This window comes from Trichosurus vulpecula, chromosome 5 (assembly GCF_011100635.1).
Source record: "Trichosurus vulpecula isolate mTriVul1 chromosome 5, mTriVul1.pri, whole genome shotgun sequence".
NCBI classification, from domain to species: Eukaryota; Metazoa; Chordata; class Mammalia; order Diprotodontia; family Phalangeridae; genus Trichosurus; species Trichosurus vulpecula.
Genome location: NC_050577.1, coordinates 14168607 through 14190931, shown reverse-complemented (window position 1 = coordinate 14190931; position 22325 = coordinate 14168607). Strand labels below are relative to the sequence as shown.

The following is a 22325-nucleotide window of genomic DNA, read 5'->3' as shown; positions in this document are numbered from 1 at the left end:
CCTAAAATTTTTCTTTCAGCCTCCCATACCTCCTCCCTTCTTGCTGAGGACCTTGTCTCATACTTGCTAAAAATCTGAGGCCATTAGCTTATAGCTCTCTCTTCTTATAGCTCTCAGGAGTCTCAGTTCACCATGTCCTCCCTCCCTTGTCTCACATGAAGCTGTCCTTTCCCTTTCCAAGGCAAGCCCTTTTACTTGCACACTTGATCCCATCATTTAGCCTCTTCCAAAAGGTTGGCACCCTCCCCCCCCACCTTCACTGTCTCACTAATCTTCAATCTCTCCCTATATACTGGCTGCTTTCCTGCTGCCTACAAATATGCCCATTTCTCTCCCATTCTTTAAAATCTTTACGTTATCCAACCATCCCTGCTAGCTCTCATCCTCTATTTCTCCTCCTCTTTGTGGCTAAAGTCCTTGAGAAAGCCACCTATACTCAGTGTCTCTACTTTCTCCCTGCCAACCCAATTGTAATCTTGCAAGCTGGCTGTTGCCGTCATCATTCAAATGTAACTACTCCCTCTGAAGTCAACAATAATCTTTGTTCCTAAATCTAACGGCCTTTTCTCCAACCTCATCTTTCTTGACTGCTCTTCTCTTTGCCAATCACTCTCCTCTGGATGGTCTCTATAAGGTTTCCTTATACTATTCTCTCTTGGTTTGGCTCCTCCCTGTCTTACCTCTCCTCAGATCCTTTCAAGATCTTCATCCTGGTCGCATCTACTCACCATCGGCATCCCCCAAGGCTCTGTCCAGCCCTATTCTTTTCTTCCTCTGTTATTTCACTCGATATTCTCATCAGCAGCTATGGATGTCATCTCTATGTGGATGACTCCTAAATCTATTTATTTGGCCTCTCTCCTGATTTCCAGTTTTGCATCTTCAGCTGCCTTTTGGACATCTTGAATCGGACATTGTATACACATCAGTAATATTAAGTTGGAACTTTTTCACTGTTTTAGAATGCTAAATTAATTGTCTTTGATTGAGCCTTACTAGGTGCAAAGACCCAGGCTTAAACCCCTAATTACTAGGTGCTAAGCCGATGTGGGCATGAAGCCCCAGGGCCCTAAGGGGAGTTGCTAAGACCAGAGCCAATAGTAGGCACCTAAGTTCTGGTCACTCAGATGATGTTTGATGACTGTCTAAAGACCGTATAAAAAGAGAGAACAGAACTGTTTGCTTGGGGGCTCCGAGCCACTGGAGGAGGGCATGACTCTGGACCAGTCATTGTTAAGAGCTCCCCAGCTCATGAAACTCAGATATTGATCCTTTTTGGTAACTACGAATTGTGATTTAGTCTGTTTATATTGTGTATGTTTATAATTTGTTTGTATTTGCTCTGAAGTTCAAGTTCCTGGACTTTCCTCTTGAACTAAGTGAGTTTATATGTACATGTTGGATTAAAGTAAGACTGTTAACCCCTTAATGCTACTTTCCTTAGTAAAGCAGATCAAAAAAACCTGTGCTGGCAGCATTCTTTTTGTTGGGCCTGTGTTGGTTTTTCACCCCCACAACAGCTGTTAACAGAGTTGTTGCTACAACATCTCAAATTTCCTATGTCCAAAACCAAAATCATACTCTTTTCTCCAAAACTCTCTCTTCTTCTGAACTTCCCCATTACTGTTGAGGCCACCAGTCCACCATCCTCCCAATGACTAGGTTCTCAACTGCACACTCACTCCACATAGCCAATTTCTTGTCAAATTCTGCCATTTCTAACCACAACCAGCACCCTGGTACAGGTCCTCATCACCACACATCTTGATTTCTATGTTGGTCTCATTTCCCTGCCTCATCCGTCCCCATTCCACTGCTCCTTCTGTGGAGTGTGAGTAGATGTACGACCAGGAGGGCAATCAAATAGAAAGACCTCTCTTTGGTATTAAAAGCCCTACATAATCCAACTCCATTCTATATTTACAATTTTCTCATATTTCCTTCCCTTCCACACACTCTCCAACCCGGTTATGATGGCCTGCGTGCAACTCCTCTATCATCTAATTCCATGCCATGTCTCTGGCTGCCTCCCCTTCCCCCAGCATGGGATGTTCTCCACCCTAATCTCTGCTCTTGGTTTGCTTTAATACTCAGCTCAAATTTTGCCTCAGCAAGAGGTCTTCCCCAGCATTCCACTACTAATGCCTTCCTTTTGAAAGTATCTTGTTTACTCTTTATGGATCTTTGCCAGTTACGAGGAACCTAGGCACTTCTACATTGCCTCCCCTGTTTGAATGTGAGCTCTGAGGGGCCAGGCCTGCACCGCCAGAACTCAGTAGACTGCCTGACACATTATCAGTTCATAAGAAATGCTTGTAACTGACTGACCCTTAAATACCATCGCACTTCTCCACATCAAGTGCTAAGGCAGTAGAGTCCAAATGTACTGGTTCCATTATCATTGCTCAAGAAAATGGATGACTTCTGGAAACATCTCTGAACTGGTTTCATTTCCCTTTGGTTCTTCCATTTTCACCAAACATCCAGAAGACAGTGGCACTCATCTAAAATGAAGGGGAATGTCTCAGCAGACTCACTTTCCCTTCAATTGCATCTCCTTGTTTAGTGACGTAGAAACTGAAATCTAGAGTTAGAAGGGCCCTCAGAAATCATCTCCTCCAACCCTCTTACTCCACAGATGAGGAAAACAGCATTCACCTTCCAACTTTCTCCTCTATTACATTTTGAAACAGTGGTTTGCATTCACTGCCAGTGCTGCCCTGGGGCTTCCTATCATCCTGCAGAGTAAATGGATTAAATGTATACTGGCTGAAGTGGCTTCCGAACTGTTTGAGCCAATCCAAACTGTGGCTGGGCTTTGTATCAACTTTTGATTGTTCAGTCATTTCAGTGATGTCCAACTCTTCATGACCCCATTTGGGATCTGCAAAGATCCTGGAGGGGTTTGCTGTTTGTTTTCTCCAGCTCATTTTACAGATGACTAAACTGAGGCAGTTTAATTGAACCAATTAAACTTCTCTAAGAAGAGCTTTTATGTTTACTTCAGTCCCTTTCCTATTTGTCAGAGTTAGCAGCCAATTACAATAAGCCAGGGATGATCTGCTGGGATTGCTTCCTATGTCTTCTAATTGGTATTCTTCATTCTACCTTAAAATCGATTTTCATTCATTCCTTTGGCCTGTCAACAATCTGACTGCATGCAATCAGCTGGTCCTGAGATGAGGACTGTAGCTGATGAACAGTTGTTTTCCTGTCTGTTAAGATGTAGTCAGTCTGAGGAGTTGTCTTCCTCATGTTTTGTGCCTTCTTAGTCTCTTCTTGAGGTAAGATTTCATCATGCTCAAGCATGAGAGTTCTAAGTCATCTATAGGTTGTTGACTCATCATTAATTCTCGACATAATTTGCTTTTTTTTGGAGGGGGTAAGGCAGGGCAATTGCGGTTAAGTTATTTGCCCAAGGTCACACAACTAGTAAATGTATCAAGTGTCTGAGGCCGGATTTGAATTCAAGTCCTCCTGACTCCAGGGTCAGTGCTCTACTCACTGTGCCACCTAGCTGCCCCATTGGGGCTTTGGCCATACTTATTATTTTCATGGTGCCATTGTGGTCTATGAGCACCCTGGGCACTGCAAAGTAAAGGACTGAATTTCCCATGAAATCCTCAGCTCCTTGTTGCCTCTGGGTGCATGATGAAGCCAAGCTCACTCCAGTTTTTGTGCCTCTAAATTCAACCTGAAAGCATTCCTTCCATCAGCTGCCACTTGCCTATGGTTTCCTCTTCAGAGAAAACAACCGTGTGGGTATGGCTTAGTTCCTCTAGTAGTATGACTTACTGGCCATTGGACAAACATCTTGCATTAAGAGTACCAACTGTTAGGTTAATATTTATAGACTAACAACTGTGGGATCTTAACACCATCTGTCTCTTCTTCTGCCACTCAGACATTATCACTCCAGAAACAGAAAGAGGTCACACAGTTCTGTGAAACAGTTTGGAATTTTTATTTGTTTTATAGGGTTTACAGTCACTGGAATGGGGTGGGTATGATGAGGTGGAAGTATGTTAATCATACTTTGGTGGAGTTGCCCGAGGACAACCAGGCAGCTGTGTTTGTATGTGTGTGGGGCGAGGCAAGAAGGGAACCCAGGTAGGGGCAAGGCAGGCCCCATAGAGCTATAGGTGGCTGGAGAAGATGCCTGGTGCACAAAATAACCACAAGATAATTTGGAGGGAAGGTCGGAGGGATCAGGACAGGTTTGATGTGGAAAATGGCACATTGTAGTAACTCATTAGAGTTGCTGTTTCACTGATTGGGCTTTTGAGAATCCAGAGTCATTTACAGGTCACAAAGGGGGATTAAAGTAGGACCTTTATGGACAGGAATAAAGTTTTTTAAAAGTTCATCGTGTTATATCGATAAAATTTACACTAAGCATATTAGCACCCTATGAAATAAGAGGAATTTTTTACATTTAAAATTCTTATCTCATTCATTCTCAACAATGCAACAAACATTTATTAAGTACCTATCATAGGCAGGCTCTATGATAAGTGTTGGGGATCTCTACTATGTGTGAGGCACTGTAGTAGGTGCTAAGATCCAAAGAAAAAAAAATGAACTAGTCTCTGCCTTCCAGGAGCTGGCCTTCTGCTGGGGCAAGTATCTCTGCAAGGCAAGAATTGGGGGTTCTATTTAAAGACTAGCAGGGCTCGGGGATCTGATTCAGGTCTTGCAGTAGAAATGCCCAAGTCAAATCTGACAAAACTCCCCCTACCAGGCCAGGCCATATGGATGAAGGAAATGTTAAAGTATCATAGAAATAGAAGCTGTTGTTGCTTCCCACATTCAGACCAACTGGCTCTTCACATTTTCAAGCTTCCCCAGAGAGTTGCCTGGAGCAGTAAACCCCAACTTTGGGTCTTGTGATTTCCCTAGAGTTGCTAAAACTCTTTCAGGGATAATCACATCATATCAACAAAAGTGAGCAAGACAATTACTTTTAATCTCCATTTTAAAAATACATACACATGCAAGAAATAATATAAGGAGCATCATCAAGAGAAGATATCACCAGAAAAGGGGGTGAGCTGGTCATGGAGAAAACGAGAGATTAATCAACAGATGCTAAATGCCTACTATGTTCCTGACGCTGAAATAACAAATAAACAACCTAAGTGCTAACCCATTATCCACGGGATGTTAAAGGAGATAGGAAGAAGGTTTCCAGGACCCTGGACAGGTCTTCTATGGAAGCTATGGGATAGATCTAGAGAGCAGAGATAACACTAAGGACAGCAAGGGGGCAAAGGGGTCTTTGGGTATGCTTGTGGTATCAAGATGGAGCCCTGTGTGAACTTGTAGAAGCACAATGACAAGACACATGCAGAATTTGCCTTTATAAATGGGTTTGTAATCTGTACGCTGGAGGGAATAGCCACATTGGTGAGATCACAGAACCACTTGAAGATTACAGACAAGAATGGCACAGAATGAGAAATCCAGATCTTCACTGCTGAAGAGAGAGCAACCATCCAGGAGATCACAGCTCTACCACAAGGGGACCAAAGTAAGTATCTCAGATAGCACTCAGAAAGGGGCGACAGAGGCAGAATCACAAAAATCAAACAAGATTCCCACCCACCCATCCACCACCCCATCAGTGGAAATCAGTGGTTTAGGGATAAGATTCATGCCAAGCTTACTCATCAGCTTGATAGACATGGGCAAGGAGTTCACTGGGCTTTTGCTTACTTGATTATAGATGCACAGAAGGTTATCCCGTCTTGCCTTCCAGAAGTCTAGTTCTGCCTGAGGGTCCGAGTGAATGCCCTTCAACAGAGACTGCCCTGGGTCCTTCTGGAGGACTTTTTGGATTTGATGTGACCACGTAATAACCACAGATTCAATGGCATGGAGGACCGCCCTTTCATACGAGTCTTGTCTACAAACATCAAAAGTGATAACAAAGATTATATAGACTAGCCTTGTCTAAACAGAGGACAGAAGCAGAAATCTATTATCTACATTTTCTTCCCTTTTACATGACATTCCTCAAATAGCAAATGTCTTTTATAAGTCCTAGATGCTTCTGAACTGAGGCGACCTCTCTTGGAATTTTGTTTGTGTTACTTCCTTTGTTGCAAGAACACATCTCCACTGACCCCATGCAAGTTTTTTGATGGCGAAAAGCATTGTTCTCCTAAAGACTGAGCTGTTCTTCAGCACTTGTGAGAGAAAAGGGAATGAAATACCGTGGGTCTCCCCTCCACCTATGCAAATCTGCAAACTTTCTATTCAGGGTTGCAGGGTGCCTGAGACTCTGAGAGGATAGGTAGTTTGCCAAGGTCTTACAGGGACAGCACTGGAACCCAGGTCTTTCTGTTATGGGTTCTAGTATAGCACTTTGTCCATATATACATTATGCCGTATCTATCTACACATATGTGCAGATTCTAGATCCCCACGTGTGTTCTGTATATACACATATGAACACTGCACCACACTGATCAGGGAGATTAAGTAACTTATCCAAAGTCACACAGCTAGGGAGTGGCAGAGGCAGAATTAGAACCCAGTTCTTCCTTACCTCCAGTCTAGCACTCCTTCCCTCTACTACAAAGCCCTGGCCTCTTCATTGGGAACTTTTACAACAAACACCATCTACCTTGAAAAGCCTGCTTTGAGATATTCATTCACCCAGGACCTACAAACACTTAATTCCTATAAGTCTCAAGTACTCTGACCGCGATACAGCTCGTCTGGATACAACAAGGCTACCGTCTGAGGCAGCAGTGGGTACGCACTTGGTCTCCAAGCAGTTCGACTCCTCTTCGATGCTCTCCGCAATGGAGGGAATCGGAAGCAGGGTTCTTCCTGACATGACACCCTTCAGAATGTGCATTTTGTTTTTCACGGCTTCCACCTGGGTTCCCAGGTCTTGGGAAACAAAACAGGGCCAAATTGTGTGGTTCTTCTTGTTCAGAAGGATGGGAACAGCAACCTAGAGGAAACATGGTTAGAAATGTCACGGAGCTCAATTCAACTGGTGCCAATGAAGCGCATTCTACATGCTAGCCACTAGGGACAAACTGACAACAAAATAAGCACATAGTAAAATGCCCATTAAAGGAGGGCACCCAGGCCAGGCAAACAACTCTTCATTTCCCAGCAGGCTGAACTCCTTTGGATGCCATCATGCCCCAAGGAGCCTCATCATTCTGCAAGATCACATCAGCTTTGGCATTTGTATATCATCCAGGGACCCCCAAATGCAGACTGGAACACAGAGAGCTCCCCAAAGCTCCCCGAGGGATGGTTCCCAGGCTGGCCAGCTCTCCGTTGGCTACCCAGTGGTTCTCCTTTGGATTTCTCCCTCATGCCCCCATTGCCTCTTCAGCTACTATTTGTGTATTGCCTTTCCCCATTAGATTATAAGCTTCTTGAGAGCAGGGACTGTCTTTTTCATATTCTTGTTCCCACTGCTTAGCACAATGCTTGGCACATAGTAGGTGCTTAATAAGTGTTTATTCACAAACAAGTGCCAGGGGTAAAACAACAATAAAATAAGCATCTATTAAGTACCTACCATATACTAGGCACTAGGTTAGGCACTGGGGGAGGGTACAAAGACAGAATAAGCTTATATTAAACATCTGCTATTCTGTGCTCGGGGCTCAGGACACGAACACAACATGAAAAATAGCCCCTACCCTCAAGGTGCTTACATTCTACCCAGGAAACACTACATTGGTCCAAACCCGTGACTCAGTAGTATAGGGAATTCCCAGCGACTGAACTCTCTACCAAAGAAATTCAGCCACTCTTCTGCAACTTAAGAGTCTTCAGGAGTTGCCCGTGGTATCAGGTAGGACTTGAATCCAGGTCTTCCTGATTCATACTATGCAAATGAAAAAGTACCTCAAGGACTGAGATCACAGAGATCATCTATTTGGAAGCAGAAAGGGATTTCAGAAGCCATGTAGTCCAGCCCCCAGATGCTCCAGATGAGGAAAGGGAGCCCCAAGAGATTACCGTGCCAGCAAGGGTCTGCGGCAGGATTCAACCTCAGGCCTGACTCCAAAAGCCAGACTCCTTCCTCTGTGTCCCTAGCTGAGGAAGCTCGCTGTTCCTGCATTCATGCCTTTGTGAGAATGCCCTCGAGCAGCTCAGATCATGGACTATCTCTGACATGTTACCTTAGGCTCAGAGTCTTTTGTGGACAGCAGAGAGAAAGCCAGTCTGGCAGGACTGTGCTGCATGCAGGAAAGCAATGGCTGGCAAGGCTTGTCAGACAGTTTGGGCCTTTGAAAGCTAAACAGGAGAGTTTACATTTGAAGTAGGGAAAGACTTGAGGTAAGGAGACCCATTAAGAGGTGGCAGCAATAATCTAGAAGTGAGTTAAGGTGGCCCCCATGTGAGGGGACGCCAGGAAGGCAGAACTGGCCAGATTTGACAAGGGATTAGATATGTGCAGGGAGGGAAGCCAAGGGATCAGGGATGATGCCACCTACACTGGCTGCCAAAGGGGTCCAGGAGACCAGGAAGATGAAGATATAGTAGTACATAAAAGCCAAAAGCTGCTGGAAGTAGATACAAAGCATTATTAGAAGAGGCAAGGCTAGCCCTTCCTGAACACAAATCAGAAAAGCTCGCAGACAAGCTAATGAACTTCAGAGCAGCAATAAACCTTCAGTCACCCAGCCCAACCCTTGAATTTTAACAAATGAAGAAAATGAAGGCCAGGAAGATCCAGTGAGGTGCCCAGTGTTACCAGGATTTGAATCCAGATCTCCCAGATCAGGGAACCCCAGCTGCTGGTCTCAACTTCCTCCAGAAGCTACTCAAGGTCCCTGGGTGATGGTGGGGGGGAGAGAGTGCTGGGACTTGGGAGTCAGAAACACCTGAATTAAAATCTTGCCTCAGAAACTCACAAGATGGGTGATCCTGGGCAAGGCACTTAAGCACTATCTGCCTCAGTTTCTTCATCTGTAATATGGGGATGACAACAGCACCTACCTCCTGGGGTCATGAGGATCAAATGAGAGAATATTTCTAAATCTTGAAGTGATGTATAAATGGGACATTCTGAACCACTTATTAAGCTTGATTTGCTCTATCTAGACTGTCAGCAACATGCAATCTTTGGGGTGTTCTAGGGGATATTCTGGGGGAGAGTCACAGGTGAGGAAGTACTAGGAAAGACCCTAAGCAAAACAGGTTCCCAAGGCAGGGAGTTTATCACTGACAGACAGGTGAGCATGCAGCTCCTGTGGGCCCATATTGGTGGCTCAGGTGTACAAGCAGGATGTTTACCCTGATCTCCTGAGCCTCTGCCCTGATGATGGAGCTTTTCAGAAAATGTCCTTTTCATGTGCTTAAACAGCTGTGGACCTGTCACATGATGTTGATGCAGTGAGGTGGGGCCAGGAATAAGAACAGGACATAGGAGTCAGAAGAACTGGGAATCTAGGGGAAAATTTATTTCCCTAAAATTTTACATCAGTAAAATAGAGACATAATAGATCAGTGAATTGGGCATGCAACTAAAAAAAAAAACTAGAAAAAAATTTAAAATCCCCAATTGAGCACCAAATTAGAAATCCTGCAAACCAAAAGTGAGATTAATAAAACTGAAAACAAGGAAACTATTGAGCTAATAAATAAAACTAGGAGTTTGTTTTATCGGAAAAAAGTCCTATAAGATAGATAAGCCATTGGTTTTAATTTGATAAAAAAAAGAAAGGAGGAAAACAAATATTCAGTATCAAAAATGAAAAGAGTGAATTCACCCAGATTGACAGAAGAGGAAACAGAACACTTAAATAACTCCAGCTTAGAAAATGAAATTGAACAAGCCATCAATGGCTAAGCCATTGATGCCTAATAAAAAATCCCCTGCGCTCGATGCAAATTCCCAAGTGAATTCTAAGAATTAAAAAACAATTCCAATACTACATAAACTACTTGGAAAAACAGGTGAAGAAGGAATCCTACCAAATTCCTTTTATGACACAAATATGGTGCTGATACCTAAACCAGGAAGAGCTGAAACAGAGAAAGAAAACTATACAATTTTCCTAATATTGATGCAAAAATTTGAAATACAATACCAATAAGGGGATTACAGCAATATATCGCAAGGATCATATACTATGACCAGGTGGGATTTATAATAGGAATGCAGGGTTGGTTCAATATTAGGAAAACCATTGTCCTAATTGACCACATCAATAACAAACCCAACAGAAATAATATGATTATCTCAATAGATGCTGAAAAAGCTTTTGACAAAATACAGCACCCATTTCTATTAAAAACACTAGAGAGTACAGAAATAAAGGGATATTTCCTTAAAATGATAAGTACTACCTATCTAAAACCATCAGCAAGCATTATCTGTAATGGGGATTAACTAGAGGCCTTCCCAACAAGATCAGGGGTGGAGCAGAGATGCTCATTATCACCACCATTATTCAATATTGTACTAGAAATGTTAGTGTCAGCAATAAGAGAAGAAAAAGAAATGGAAGGACTTAGAATGAGCAATGAGGAAACAAAACTATCAGCCTTTGCAGGTGATATGATGCGACACTTACAGAATCAACTAAAAACTACTTGAAATAATTCAGAACTTTAGCAAAGTTGCAGGACATAAAATGAACGCACACCAATCATCAGCATTTCTATGTATCACCAACAAAGCCCAACAGAAAGAGATAGAAAGAGACATTCCATTTAAAATAATGTAGACTATATAAAATACCTGAGACTCTACCTGCCAAGACAAACTCAGAAACTATAAAACACTTTTCACACAAATAAAGTCAGATCTAAACAACTGGAAAATATCAATTGCTCATAGGTAGGCAGAGCCAACAGAATAAAAATGACAATTCTGCCTAAAGTAATTTACTTATTCGGTGCCATACTAATCAAGTTGCCAAAACTATTTTATAGAGCTAGAAAAAATAGCAACAAAATTTATATGGAAGAGCAAAAGGTCAAGAATATCAAGGGCATCAATGAAAAAAAAATGCAAAGGAAGGTGCCAAGTAGTACCAGATCTCAAATGATAATTACAAAGTGGCAATCATCAAAACTATCTGAAACTGGCTAAGGAAAAGAGTAGTGGATCAGTTGAATAGATTAGGCACACAAGACACAGTCATAAATGATTATAGTAATTTAGTGTTTGATAAACATAAAGACCGCAGCCTCAGGGATAAGGACTCACTATCTGACACAAACTGCACGGAAAACTGGAAAACAATATGGCAGAAACTGGGTATAGAGTAGACCGACATCTCATGTCATATACTAAGATAAGGTCAAAATGAATAAAGGATTTAGACATAAAGGGTGATACCATAAGCAAATTAGGAGAGCAAAGAATAGTTTACCTATCAGATTTATGGAGAAGGGAAGAATTTATAACTCAACAAGAGATAGAGAGCATTACAAAATGTAAAATAGATAACTTTGAGTATATTAAATTTAAAAAGTTTGTGCAAACAAACCAATGAAGACAAGATTAGAGGAAAAGCAGAAAGCTAGGAAACAATCTTTACAGCAAATGTCTCTGATAAAGGCCTCATTTCTCAAATATATAGAGAACTGAGTCAAATTTTTAAGAATACAAACTATTCTCCAATTGATAAATGATCAAAGGATATGAACAGGCAGTTTTCAGATGAAGAAATCAAAGTTATCTATAGTCTTACAAAGAAATGCTTTAAATCACTTTTTATTAAAGAAATGCAAATTAAAATAACTGAAGTATCACCTCACACTTATCAGACTGGCTAATATGACAAAAGGAAAATGATAAATGTTGGAAGGGATGTGGGAAAATTGGGACACTAATACACTGTTGGTGGAGTTGTGAATTGATCCAATTATTCTGATGAGCAATTTTGAACTATGCCCAAAGGGCAACCAAATCGTGCATACCTTTTGATCCAGCAATACTACTTCTATGTCTGTATCCCAAAGAGATCATAGAAAAGGGAAAAAAGACCTACATGCGCAAAAATATTTAAAGAAGCTTTTTCTGTAGCAGCAAAAAATTGGAAATTGAGGGGTGCCCATCAACCGGGGAATGGACAAACAAGCTATGGTATAGGAATGTAATGGAACTGTTATATGATAAGAAATGATGAGTAGGTAGATTCAAAAAAAAACCTGGAAAGACTTATATGAACTGATGCAAAGTGAAATGAGCAGAACCAGGGGGACATTGTACACAGCAACAGCAACTGTGTGATAATCAACTATGAATGATTTAGCTCTTCTCAGCAATATAATGATCCAAGATAATTCCAAAGGACTCATGATAGAAAATGCTATCCACATCCAGAGAAAGAACTGATGGACTCTGAATACAGATCAAAGCATACTATTTTCACCTTCATTCTTTTCATGTTTTTTCCCATTTGTTTCTTCTTTCACAACTATGATTAACATGGAAATATATTTTATATGGTTGCACACATATAATCTATATCAACTTCCTTATTGTTTTAGGAAGATGGGGGAAAAGAAGAAGGGAGAATAATTTGGAACTCAAAATTTTGTAAAAATGATTGTTAAAAGTTGTCTTTACATATAATTGGAAAAAATAAAATACTATTTAAAAACAAGAACTAGGAATCCCTTCTTTCATACTTTCCACTCTGACCTTCAGTTTCTTCATCAGGAAAACATAAATAATGATACTCACTGCATGGCCTTCTGAAGAGTGGACTTTGTTTTTGTCATTATCCTATGAATGGTCTATTGTTTTTCCTTTCACTAAAGCCATCCTCCAATGCCCCAGAGTGCCACCCTGTGTCCTCGAAGGCTGTGCCAATAGAGAATAATTGTTGGTGGGTCAGGCTTCAAGAAGGAATGGTTTGAATATGGAGCCAGGAAAGGCCTCTAATTCCACCATCTAAAGACCAGCCTAGCTGAGGTCAGAGAGCCTCACCAAAAGATTGACCTCCTGATCATGATTCTAATGAAAAGGAAACTCTGGGAGACTGGTGATTCAGTCCCAGAGGAGTTGCTATCTGCATCATGGAAAGAGCACTTACCTGTGAAATCCTCAATCCCAGAAAGATTAAAGTATATTATTCAGCAATTTTTATTCAACAAATATTAACTAAGCCAATTAGATGCAAGGTGCTGAGGTTAGCAGGGCATAAAGGCAACTGAGCTTACAATCTACTGGGGTTGCAGATGGGTGAACGCATGCACAAATTAATATAACATAAGGTGGAATGTGACAAAAGGTCTAGAGAGAGGGCTATGAACAATGTCTTTAGTGACAAAATTGGATGAGGATAGAGACAAGAGATTATGTCATTACTAAACATATATGCACCAAGTGGTATGTCATTCAAATTCTAAGAGGAGAAGTTATAGGAGTTACAGGAAGAAATAGACAGCAAAACTATACTAGCAGGGAACCTCAACCTCCCCCTATCTGAACTTGATAAATCTAACCTCAAAATAAAGAAGAAAGAAGTTATGAAGGTGAACAGAATTTTGAAGAAAGAATATATGATAGATCTCTAAAGAAAATCGAATGGAGATAGAAAGGAATATCCCTTTTTCTCAGTGGTACATGGCACATACACAAAAACTGACTATGTACTAGGGTATAAAAACCTCACAATCCAGTGCAGAAAGGCAGAAATATTAAATGCATCCTTTTCAGGTCATGATGCAATAAAAAATTATATGTAAGAAAGGGTCACAGAAAGGTAGACTAAAAATTAATTGGAAACTAAATAATCTAATCCTAAAGAATGAGTGGGTCAAACAAACAAATAGAAACAATCAATAACTTCGCTGAAGAGACTGACAATAATGAGACAACATACCAAAACTTATGGGATGCAGCAAAAGCCGTTCTTAGGGGAAATTTTGAATCTCAGAATGCTCACATGAATAAAATAGAGAAAAAGGAGATCAATGAATTGGGCATCCAACTGAAAAAGGCTGACAAGGAACAAATTGAAAATCCCCAATTAAATACCAAATTAGAAATACTGAAAACAAAAGGAGAGATTAATAAAATTGAAATTAAGAAACTATTAAACTAATAAATAGAACTAAGTTGGTTTTATGAAAAAATCAATAAAAACCAGTTGATAAAACCTTTGGGCAATTTGATTAAAAAAAAAGAAAGAAGAAAACCAAATTACCAGTATCAAAAATGAAAAGGATGAATTCACCTCCAATGAAGAGGAAATTAAAACAATAATTAGGAATTATTTTGCCCAATTTTATGCCCATAAATTTGACAATCTTAGTGAAATGGATGAATATTTACAAAAATATAAATTGCTCAGATGACAGAAAAGGAAGTAAAATATGTAAATAACCTCATCTCAGAAAAAGAAATTGAACAAGCCATCAATAAACTCCATAGGAAAAAATCTCCAGGGACAAATGGATTTACAAGTGAATTCTATCAAACATTTAAAGAACAATTAATTCCAATATTTTGTAGACTATTGGGGAAAACAGGTGAAGAAGGAGTCCTAGCAAATTCTTTTTATGACACAAATATGTTACTGATAACTAAATCAGGAAGAGTCAAAACAGAGAAACAAAATTATAGACCAATTTCCCTAGTGAATATAGATGCAAAATTTTAAATAAAATATTAGCAAAAAGATTACAGCAACTTATCAAGAGAAGAATATACTATAACCAAGTAGGATTTATTCCAGGAATTCAAGGCTGGTTCAATATTAGGAAAACTATTAGCATAATTGATCATATCAATAGCAAAACTAGTAGAAACCATATGATCATTTCAATAGAAGCAGAAAAAGCTTTTGACAAAATGCAACACCCATTCCTACTAAAAATACTAGAAAGCATAGGAATAAATGGAGTATTCCTTAAAATGATAAGTAGCATCTACCTAAAACCATCAGCAAGTATTATATGTGATGGGGATAAGCTAGATTAATTTCTTTTTTTTTTTTAATGCAATTTATTTATTTAACATATTTGGTTTTCAGCATTGATTTTCACAACAGTTTGAATTACAAATTTTCTCCCCATTTCTGCCCTCCCCCCCCACTCCAAGATGGCGTATATTCTGGTTGCCCTCTTCCCCAGTCAGCCCTCCCCTCTATCACCCCCCTCCCCTCTCATCCCCTTTTCCCTTCCTTTCTTGTAGGGCAAGATAAATTTCTACGCCCCATTGCCTGTGTATCTTATTTTTTAGTTGCATACAAAAAGTTTTTTTGTTTTTGAACATCTGATTTTAAAACTTTGAGTTCCAAATTCCCTTCCCTCTTCCCTTCCCACCCACCCTCCCTAAGAAGTTGAGCAATTCAACCTAGGCCACACATGTATTATTATGTATAACCCTTCCACAATATTCATGTTGTGAAAGGCTAACTACATTTTGCTCCTTCCCAACCCATCCCGCTTTATTGAATTTTCTTCCTTGACCCTGTCCCCTTTCCAAAGTGTTTGTTTTGATTACCTCCACCCCCATCTGCCCTCCACTCCATCATCCCCCTGCCTTTTATTTTTTTTTTATCTTCCTCCCTCTTCTTTCCTGTGGGGTAAGATACCCAACTGAGTATGTATGGTATTCCCCCTCAGGCCAAATCTGATGAGAGCAAGGTTCACTCATTCCCCCCTCACCTGCCCACTCCCCTCCTCTCCTAGAACTGCTTCCTCTTGCCACCTTTATGGGAGATAATCCACCCCATTCTATCTCTCCCTATCTCCCTCTCTCACTATGTTACTCTCTCATCCCTTAATTTCATTTTATTTCTTTTAGCTATCTTCCCTTCATCCTCAACTCACCCTGTGTCTGCTCTCTTTCTTTTACATATATATATATATATATACACACATACATACACATACATACATATACACATAGATACATGCATACATACACATTCACTTATATATATACATAAACATATATATATGCGCATATATATATGCATATTCCCTTCAACTACCCTAATACTGAGGTCTCATGAATCATACTCATCATCTTTCCATGTAGGAATGTAAACAAAACAGTTCAACTTTAGTAAGTCCCTTGCAATTTCCGTTTCTTGATTACCTTTTCATGCTTCTCTTGATTCTTGTGTTTGAAAGTCAAATTTTCTATTCAGTTCTGGTCTTTTCACTGAGAAAGCTTGAAAGTCCTCCATTTTATTGAAAGTCCATATTTTGCCTTGGAACATGATACTCAGTTTTGCTGGGTAGGTGATTCTAGGTTTTAATCCTAGCTCCATTGACCTCCGGAATATCGCATTCCACGCCCTTCGATCTCTTAATGTAGAAGCTGCCAGGTCTTGGGTTATTCTGATTGGGTTTCCACAATATTCAAATTGTTTCTTTCTGGCTGCTTGCAGTATTTTCTCCTTGATCTGGGAGCTCTGGAATTTGGCAACAATATTCCTAGGAGATTTCTTTTTGGGATCTATTTGCGGAGGCGATCGATGGATTCTTTCAATTTCTATTTTGCCCTGTGGCTCTAGAATATCAGGGCAGTTCTCCTTGATAATTTCCTGAAAGATGGTATCTAGGCTTTTTTTTTGATCATGGCTTTCAGGTAGTCCAATAATTTTTAAATCTATCTCTCCTGGATCTATTTTCCAGGTCAGTGGTTTTTCCAAGGAGATATTTCACATTGTCTTCCATTTTTTCATTCCTCTGGTTCTGTTTTATAATATCCTGATTTCTCATAAAGTCACTAGCTTCCACTTGCTCCAATCTAATTTTTAAAGTAGTATTTTCTTCAGTGGTCTTTTGGACCTCCTTTTCCATTTGGCTAATTCTGCCTTTCAAGGAATTCTTCTCCTCATTGGCTTTTTGGAGCTCTTTTGCCATTTGAGTTAGTCTATTTTGTAAGGTGTTGTTTTCTTCAGTGTATTTTTCAGTATTTTTTTGGGTCTCCTTTAGCAAGTCATTGACTTGTTTTTCATGGTTTTCTCGCATCCTTCTTATTTCTCTTCCCAATTTTTCCTCTACTTCTCTAACTTGCTTTTCCAAATCCTTTTTGAGTTCTTCTATGGTCTGGGGCCAGTTCATGTTTTTCTTGGAGGCTTTGGTTGTAGGCTCTATGACTTTGCTGTCGTCTTTAGGCTGTATGTTTTGGTCTTCTTTGTCACCAAAGAAAGAATCCAAAGTCTGAGACTGAATCTGGGCGTGTTTTCGCGTCCTGGCCATATTCCCAACCAACTAACTTGACCCTTGAAAATTTAATTTATTTAATATATTTAGTTTTCAGCATTGATTTTCACAAGAGTTTGAATTACAAATTTTCTTCCCATTTCTACCCTCCCCCCCACTCCAAGATGGCATATATTCTGGTTGCACCATTCCCCAGTCAGCCCTCCCATCTGTCACCTCACTTCCGTCCCATCCCCCTTTCCCTTCTTCTCTTGTAGGGCAAGATAAATTTCTACGCCCCATTTCCTGTGTATCATATTTCCTAGTTGCATGCAAAAACTTTTTTCTTTGTTATTGTTTTTGAACGTCTGTTTTTAAAACTTTGAGTTCCATATTCTCTCCCCTCTTCCCTCCCCACCCACCCTCCCTAAGAAGGCAAGCAATTCGACATAGGCCACATGAGTATCATTACATAAAACCCTTCCACTATACTCACATTGTGAAAGATTAACTATGTTTTGCTCCTTCCTAACCTATCCCCCTTTATTGAATTTTCTCCCTTGACCCTGTCCCTTTTCAAAAGTGTTTGGTTTTGATTACCTCCTCCCCCCATCAGCCCTCCCTTCTATCATCACCCCTTTTTTATCTTCTTCCTCCTTCTTTCCTGTGGGGTAAGATACCCAATTGAGTGTGTATGGTATTCCCTCCTCAGGTCAAATCCAATAAAAGCAAGATTTACTCATTCCTCCTCACCTGCCCCCTCTTCCCTTCCTAGAAAACCACTTTTTCTTGCCACTTTTATGCAAGATAATTTACCCCATTCTATCTCTCTCTTTCTCCCTCTCTCAATATATTCCTCTCTTATCCCTTAATTTGATTTTTTTTAGATATCATCCCTTCATATTCAACTCACCCTGTGCCCTCTGGGTGTGTGTATATATACATACATACATATATATACACACACCTACATATATACATACATAGACACACACATATGTATATATGTATACACACACACACATATATTTATATATATATATACATATATGTATATTCCTTTCAGCTACTATGATACTGAGGTCTCATGAATCATACAAATCATCTTTCCATGTAGGAATGTAAACAAAACAGGTCAACTTTAGTAAGTCCCTTATGATTTCTCTTTCTTCTTTACCTTTTCATGCTTCTCTTGATTCTTCTGTTTGAAAATCTATTCAGCTCTGGTCTTTTCACTGAGAAAGCTTGAAAGTCCTCTATTTTATTGAAAGTCCATATTTTACCTTGGAGCATGATACTCAGTTTTGCTGGGTAGGTGATTCTTGGTTTTAATCCTAGCTCCACTGACGTCTGGAATATTGTATCCCAGCCCTTTGGTCCCTTAATGTGGAAGCTGCCAGATCCTGTGTTATCCTGATTGTTTTTCCACAATACTCAAATTGTTTCTTTTTGGCTGCTTGCAGTATTTTTTCCTTGACCTAGGAGTTCTGGAATTTGATGACAATGTTCCTAGGAGTTTTCTTTTTGGGATCTGTTTGAGGAGGTGATTGGTGGATTCTTTCAATTTCTATTTTGCCTTGTGGCTCTAGAATATCAGGGCAGTTCTCCTTGATAATTTCTTAAAAGATGATATCTAGGCTCTTTTTTTGATCATGGCTTTCAGGTAGTCCAATAATTTTTAAATCTTCTCTCCTGGATCTATTTTCTGTCAGTTGTTTTTCCAATGAGATATTTCACATTGTCTTCCACTTTTTCATTCCTTTGGTTCTGTTTCATAATATCTTGATTTCTCATCAAGTCACTATCTTCCACTTGTTCCAATCTAATTTTTAAGGTAGTATTTTCTTCAGTGGTCTTTAGGACCTCCTTTTCCATTTGGGTAATTCTGCCTTTCAAGGCATTCTTCTCCTCATTGGCTTTTTGGAGCTCTTTTGCCATTTGAGTTAGTCTATTTTTTAAGGTGTTGTTTTCTTCAATATTTTTTTCAGTATTTTTTTTTGGTTCTCCTTTAGCAAGCCATTGACTTGTTTTTCATGGTTTTCTTGCATCATTCTCATTTCTCTTCCCAATTTTTCCTCTACTTCTCTAACTTGCTTTTCCAAATCCTTTTTGAGCTCTTCCATGGCCTGAGACCAGTTCATGTTTTTCTTGGAGGCTTTTGATGTAGGCTCTTTGACTTTGTTTACTTTTTCTGGATGTATGTTTTGGTCTTCTTTGTCACCAAAGAAAGATTCCAAAGTCTGAGACCGAATCTGAGTGCGTTTTTGCTGCCTGGCCATGTTCCCAGACAACTTACTTGACCCTTGAGTTTTTCGTCGGGGTATGACTGCTTGTAGAGGAAAGAGTACTTTGTTCCAAGCTTGAGGGGATGCGCTGTTGATTTCAGAGCTATTTCTATACAGCCAGCTCTGCCACACCAGCACTCCTCCTTCCTCAAGAACCACCAACCTGGACCTGACACAAATCTTAAGCAGGCTCTGCACTCCTACTCTGATCCGCCACTTAATTCCTTCTACCACGTGGGCCTGGAGCCGGAAGTAACTGCCACTGTAGTTCTGTAGCTGCACCTCCCCCACTGCCCCTGGGGCAGTGGCCAAACCACGAACTCTGTCCCCTGCAGCTTTTCCCAATAACCTTCTCTGTTGTCTTTGGTGTTTGTGGGTTAAGAAGTCTGGTAACTGCCACAGCTCACTGATTCAGGTTCCAGCTAGGGCCTGTTCCAGCCTGCTGCTGGTCTGGTTGGCCCTGCCGCTGTTCACGCTGAGCTCCATTCCCCTCTGCTCTGTGCGCAATAGACCTCATCCAGTGACCATCCAGGCTGTCCTGGGCTAGATCCCTGCTTCCCTCTGCTATTTTGTGGGTTCTGCAGTTCTAGAATTTTTTCAGAGCCATTTTTTTATAGTTTTTTGGAGGGACCTAGCTAGATTAATTTTTAATAAGATTGGGGTTGAAACAAGGATGTCCATTATCACCCTAGTTATTCAAGTTGGTATTAGAAATGTTAGCTTTAACCAAAAGAAAAGAAAAAGAAATTGAAGGAGTTAGAATAGGCAAAGAAAAGACTAAGTTACCACTCTTCAGATGATACGATGATATACTTAGAGAATCCTAGAGAATCAACTAAAACTACTTGAAATAATAACTTTAGCAGAGTTGCAGGATATAAAATAAACCCACATAAATCCTCATCATTCCTATAAATTTCTAACCAATTTGCAACAGCAAGAGATTGAAAGAGAAATTCCATTTAAAGTTACTATAGACAATATAAAATATTTTGGAGTCTAACTGCCAAAACAAATCCAGGAACTATATGAAGATAATTACAAAACACTTTTCACACAAATAAAGTCAGATCTAAATAATTGGAAAAACATTAGTTGCTTGTGGTTAGGCTAAACTAATATAATAAAAATGACAATTTTACCTAAATTTACTTATTTATTGCCATGCCAATCAAACTACCAAAAATTATTTTATAGACATAGAAAAAATAGTATCAAAATTCATCTGGAAGAACAAAAGGTCCAGAATAACAATGGAATTAATGAAAAGAAATGCTAGGGAAGGTGACCTAGCCATACGAGGTCTTAAACTGAATTATAAAGCAGCAATCATCAAAACTACCTTGTACTGGCTAAGAAATAGAGTGGTGGATGAGTGGAATAGGTGCATTGGTAACTAAGGTGGGACTTTTTTACTGTTTTAGAATGATAAATTAAGTCTCTTTGATTGAGCCTTATTAGGTGCAAAGCCCCAGGCCCAAACCCCTAATTACTAGGTGCTAAGCCAATGTGGGTGTGAAGCCCTCAGGGTCCTAAGGGGAGTTGCTAAGACCACAGCCAATAGTAGGAGCCTAAGTTCTAGTCGCCTTGATAACAGCTAAAGAGTGTATAAAAAGATAGAACAGAGCTATTTGCTAAGGCTCTCACTCCTGGAGGAGTGTTGGCAGCTCTAAGAGTTTCCTGGCTCACCCAGATGTTGATGGTTTCTTGGTATCTATGAATTGTATTTGGTCTGTTTATAATGTTTTTTGTTAATTGTTTATGTTTGCTCTGAAGTTCAAGGTGCTGACTTTTTCCCCTGAACTAAGTAAATGATATCTGTATGTTGGATTGAAATAAGATTGCTAACCCCCTGATGTTACTTTTCGTAGTAAAGCAGATCAAAAGAATCTGTGCTGGCAGTGTTCTTGTTGTTGGGCTTGTGTTGGTCTTTCACCCCCACAGCAGCTGCTAGCTGAATTGTTGCAACAAAAGGTTAGGTACACAAGACACAGTAGTCAATGACTATAGTAATCTACTGTTTGATAAACCCAAAGACCCCATCTTCTGGGATAAGAACTCACTATCTCACAAAAACTTCCAGGAAAACTGGAAAATACTATGGCAGAAACAGGGCATAGACCAATATCTTACACTGTATACCAAAATAAAGTCAAAATGGGTTTGTGATTTAGATATAAAGGCTGATACTATAAGCAATCTGGGAGAACAAGGAATAGTTTACCTGTCAGATTTTTGGAGAAGGAAAGAATTTATGACCAAACAAGAGATAAAGAGCATTACGAAATGTAAAATGGATAATTTTGATTAATTAAATTGAAAAGTTTTTGTACAAAGGCATTGCAACCAAGATTAGGAGTAAAGCAGAAAATTGGGAAAGAATATTTACAAGCAGTATCTCTGATAAAGACCTGATTTCTGAAATATACAGAGAACTGAGTCAAATTTATAAGAATACAAGTCATTCCCCAATTGATAAATGGTCAAAGGATATGAACAGGCAGTTTTCAGCAGAAGAAATTAAAGATATCTATAATTATATGAAAAAATGCTCTAAATTACTATTAATTAGAGAAGTGCAAATCAGAACAACTCTCATGTACCACATCTCTCCTGTCAGAATGGCTAACATGACAAAACAGGAAAATTATAAATGCTGGAGAGGATGTGGGAAAATTGGAACACTAATGCATTGTTGGTGGAGTTGTGAACTGATCCGAACATTCTGGAGAGCAATTTGGAACTTTGCCCAAAGGGCTATAAAAATGTGCATACCCTTTGACCCAGCAATACCACTTCTAGGGCTATATCCCAAAGAGATCATACAAGTGGGAAAAGGACCCGTATGTACAAAAATATTTATAGCAGCTCTTTTTGCGGTAGCAAAGAATTGGAAATTGAGGGGATGCCTATCAATCAGGGAATGGCTGAACA

The 22325-nt window shown here is 39.8% G+C and overlaps 1 protein-coding gene across 1 annotated transcript in view; it reads right to left on the bottom strand.

Annotated features, from left to right (window-relative positions):
* DNAH11 (dynein axonemal heavy chain 11) overlaps positions 1–22325 on the bottom strand; it is a 311018-nt gene that overhangs the window by 279900 nt on the left and 8793 nt on the right. The window contains exons 3-4 of the mRNA XM_036759767.1: positions 6768–6964; positions 5716–5905 (exon numbers count right to left, since the gene is read on the bottom strand). Of these exons, the coding sequence (XP_036615662.1) occupies positions 5716–5905; positions 6768–6964 (387 nt within the window). The remainder of the gene's footprint in view (positions 1–5715; positions 5906–6767; positions 6965–22325) is intronic.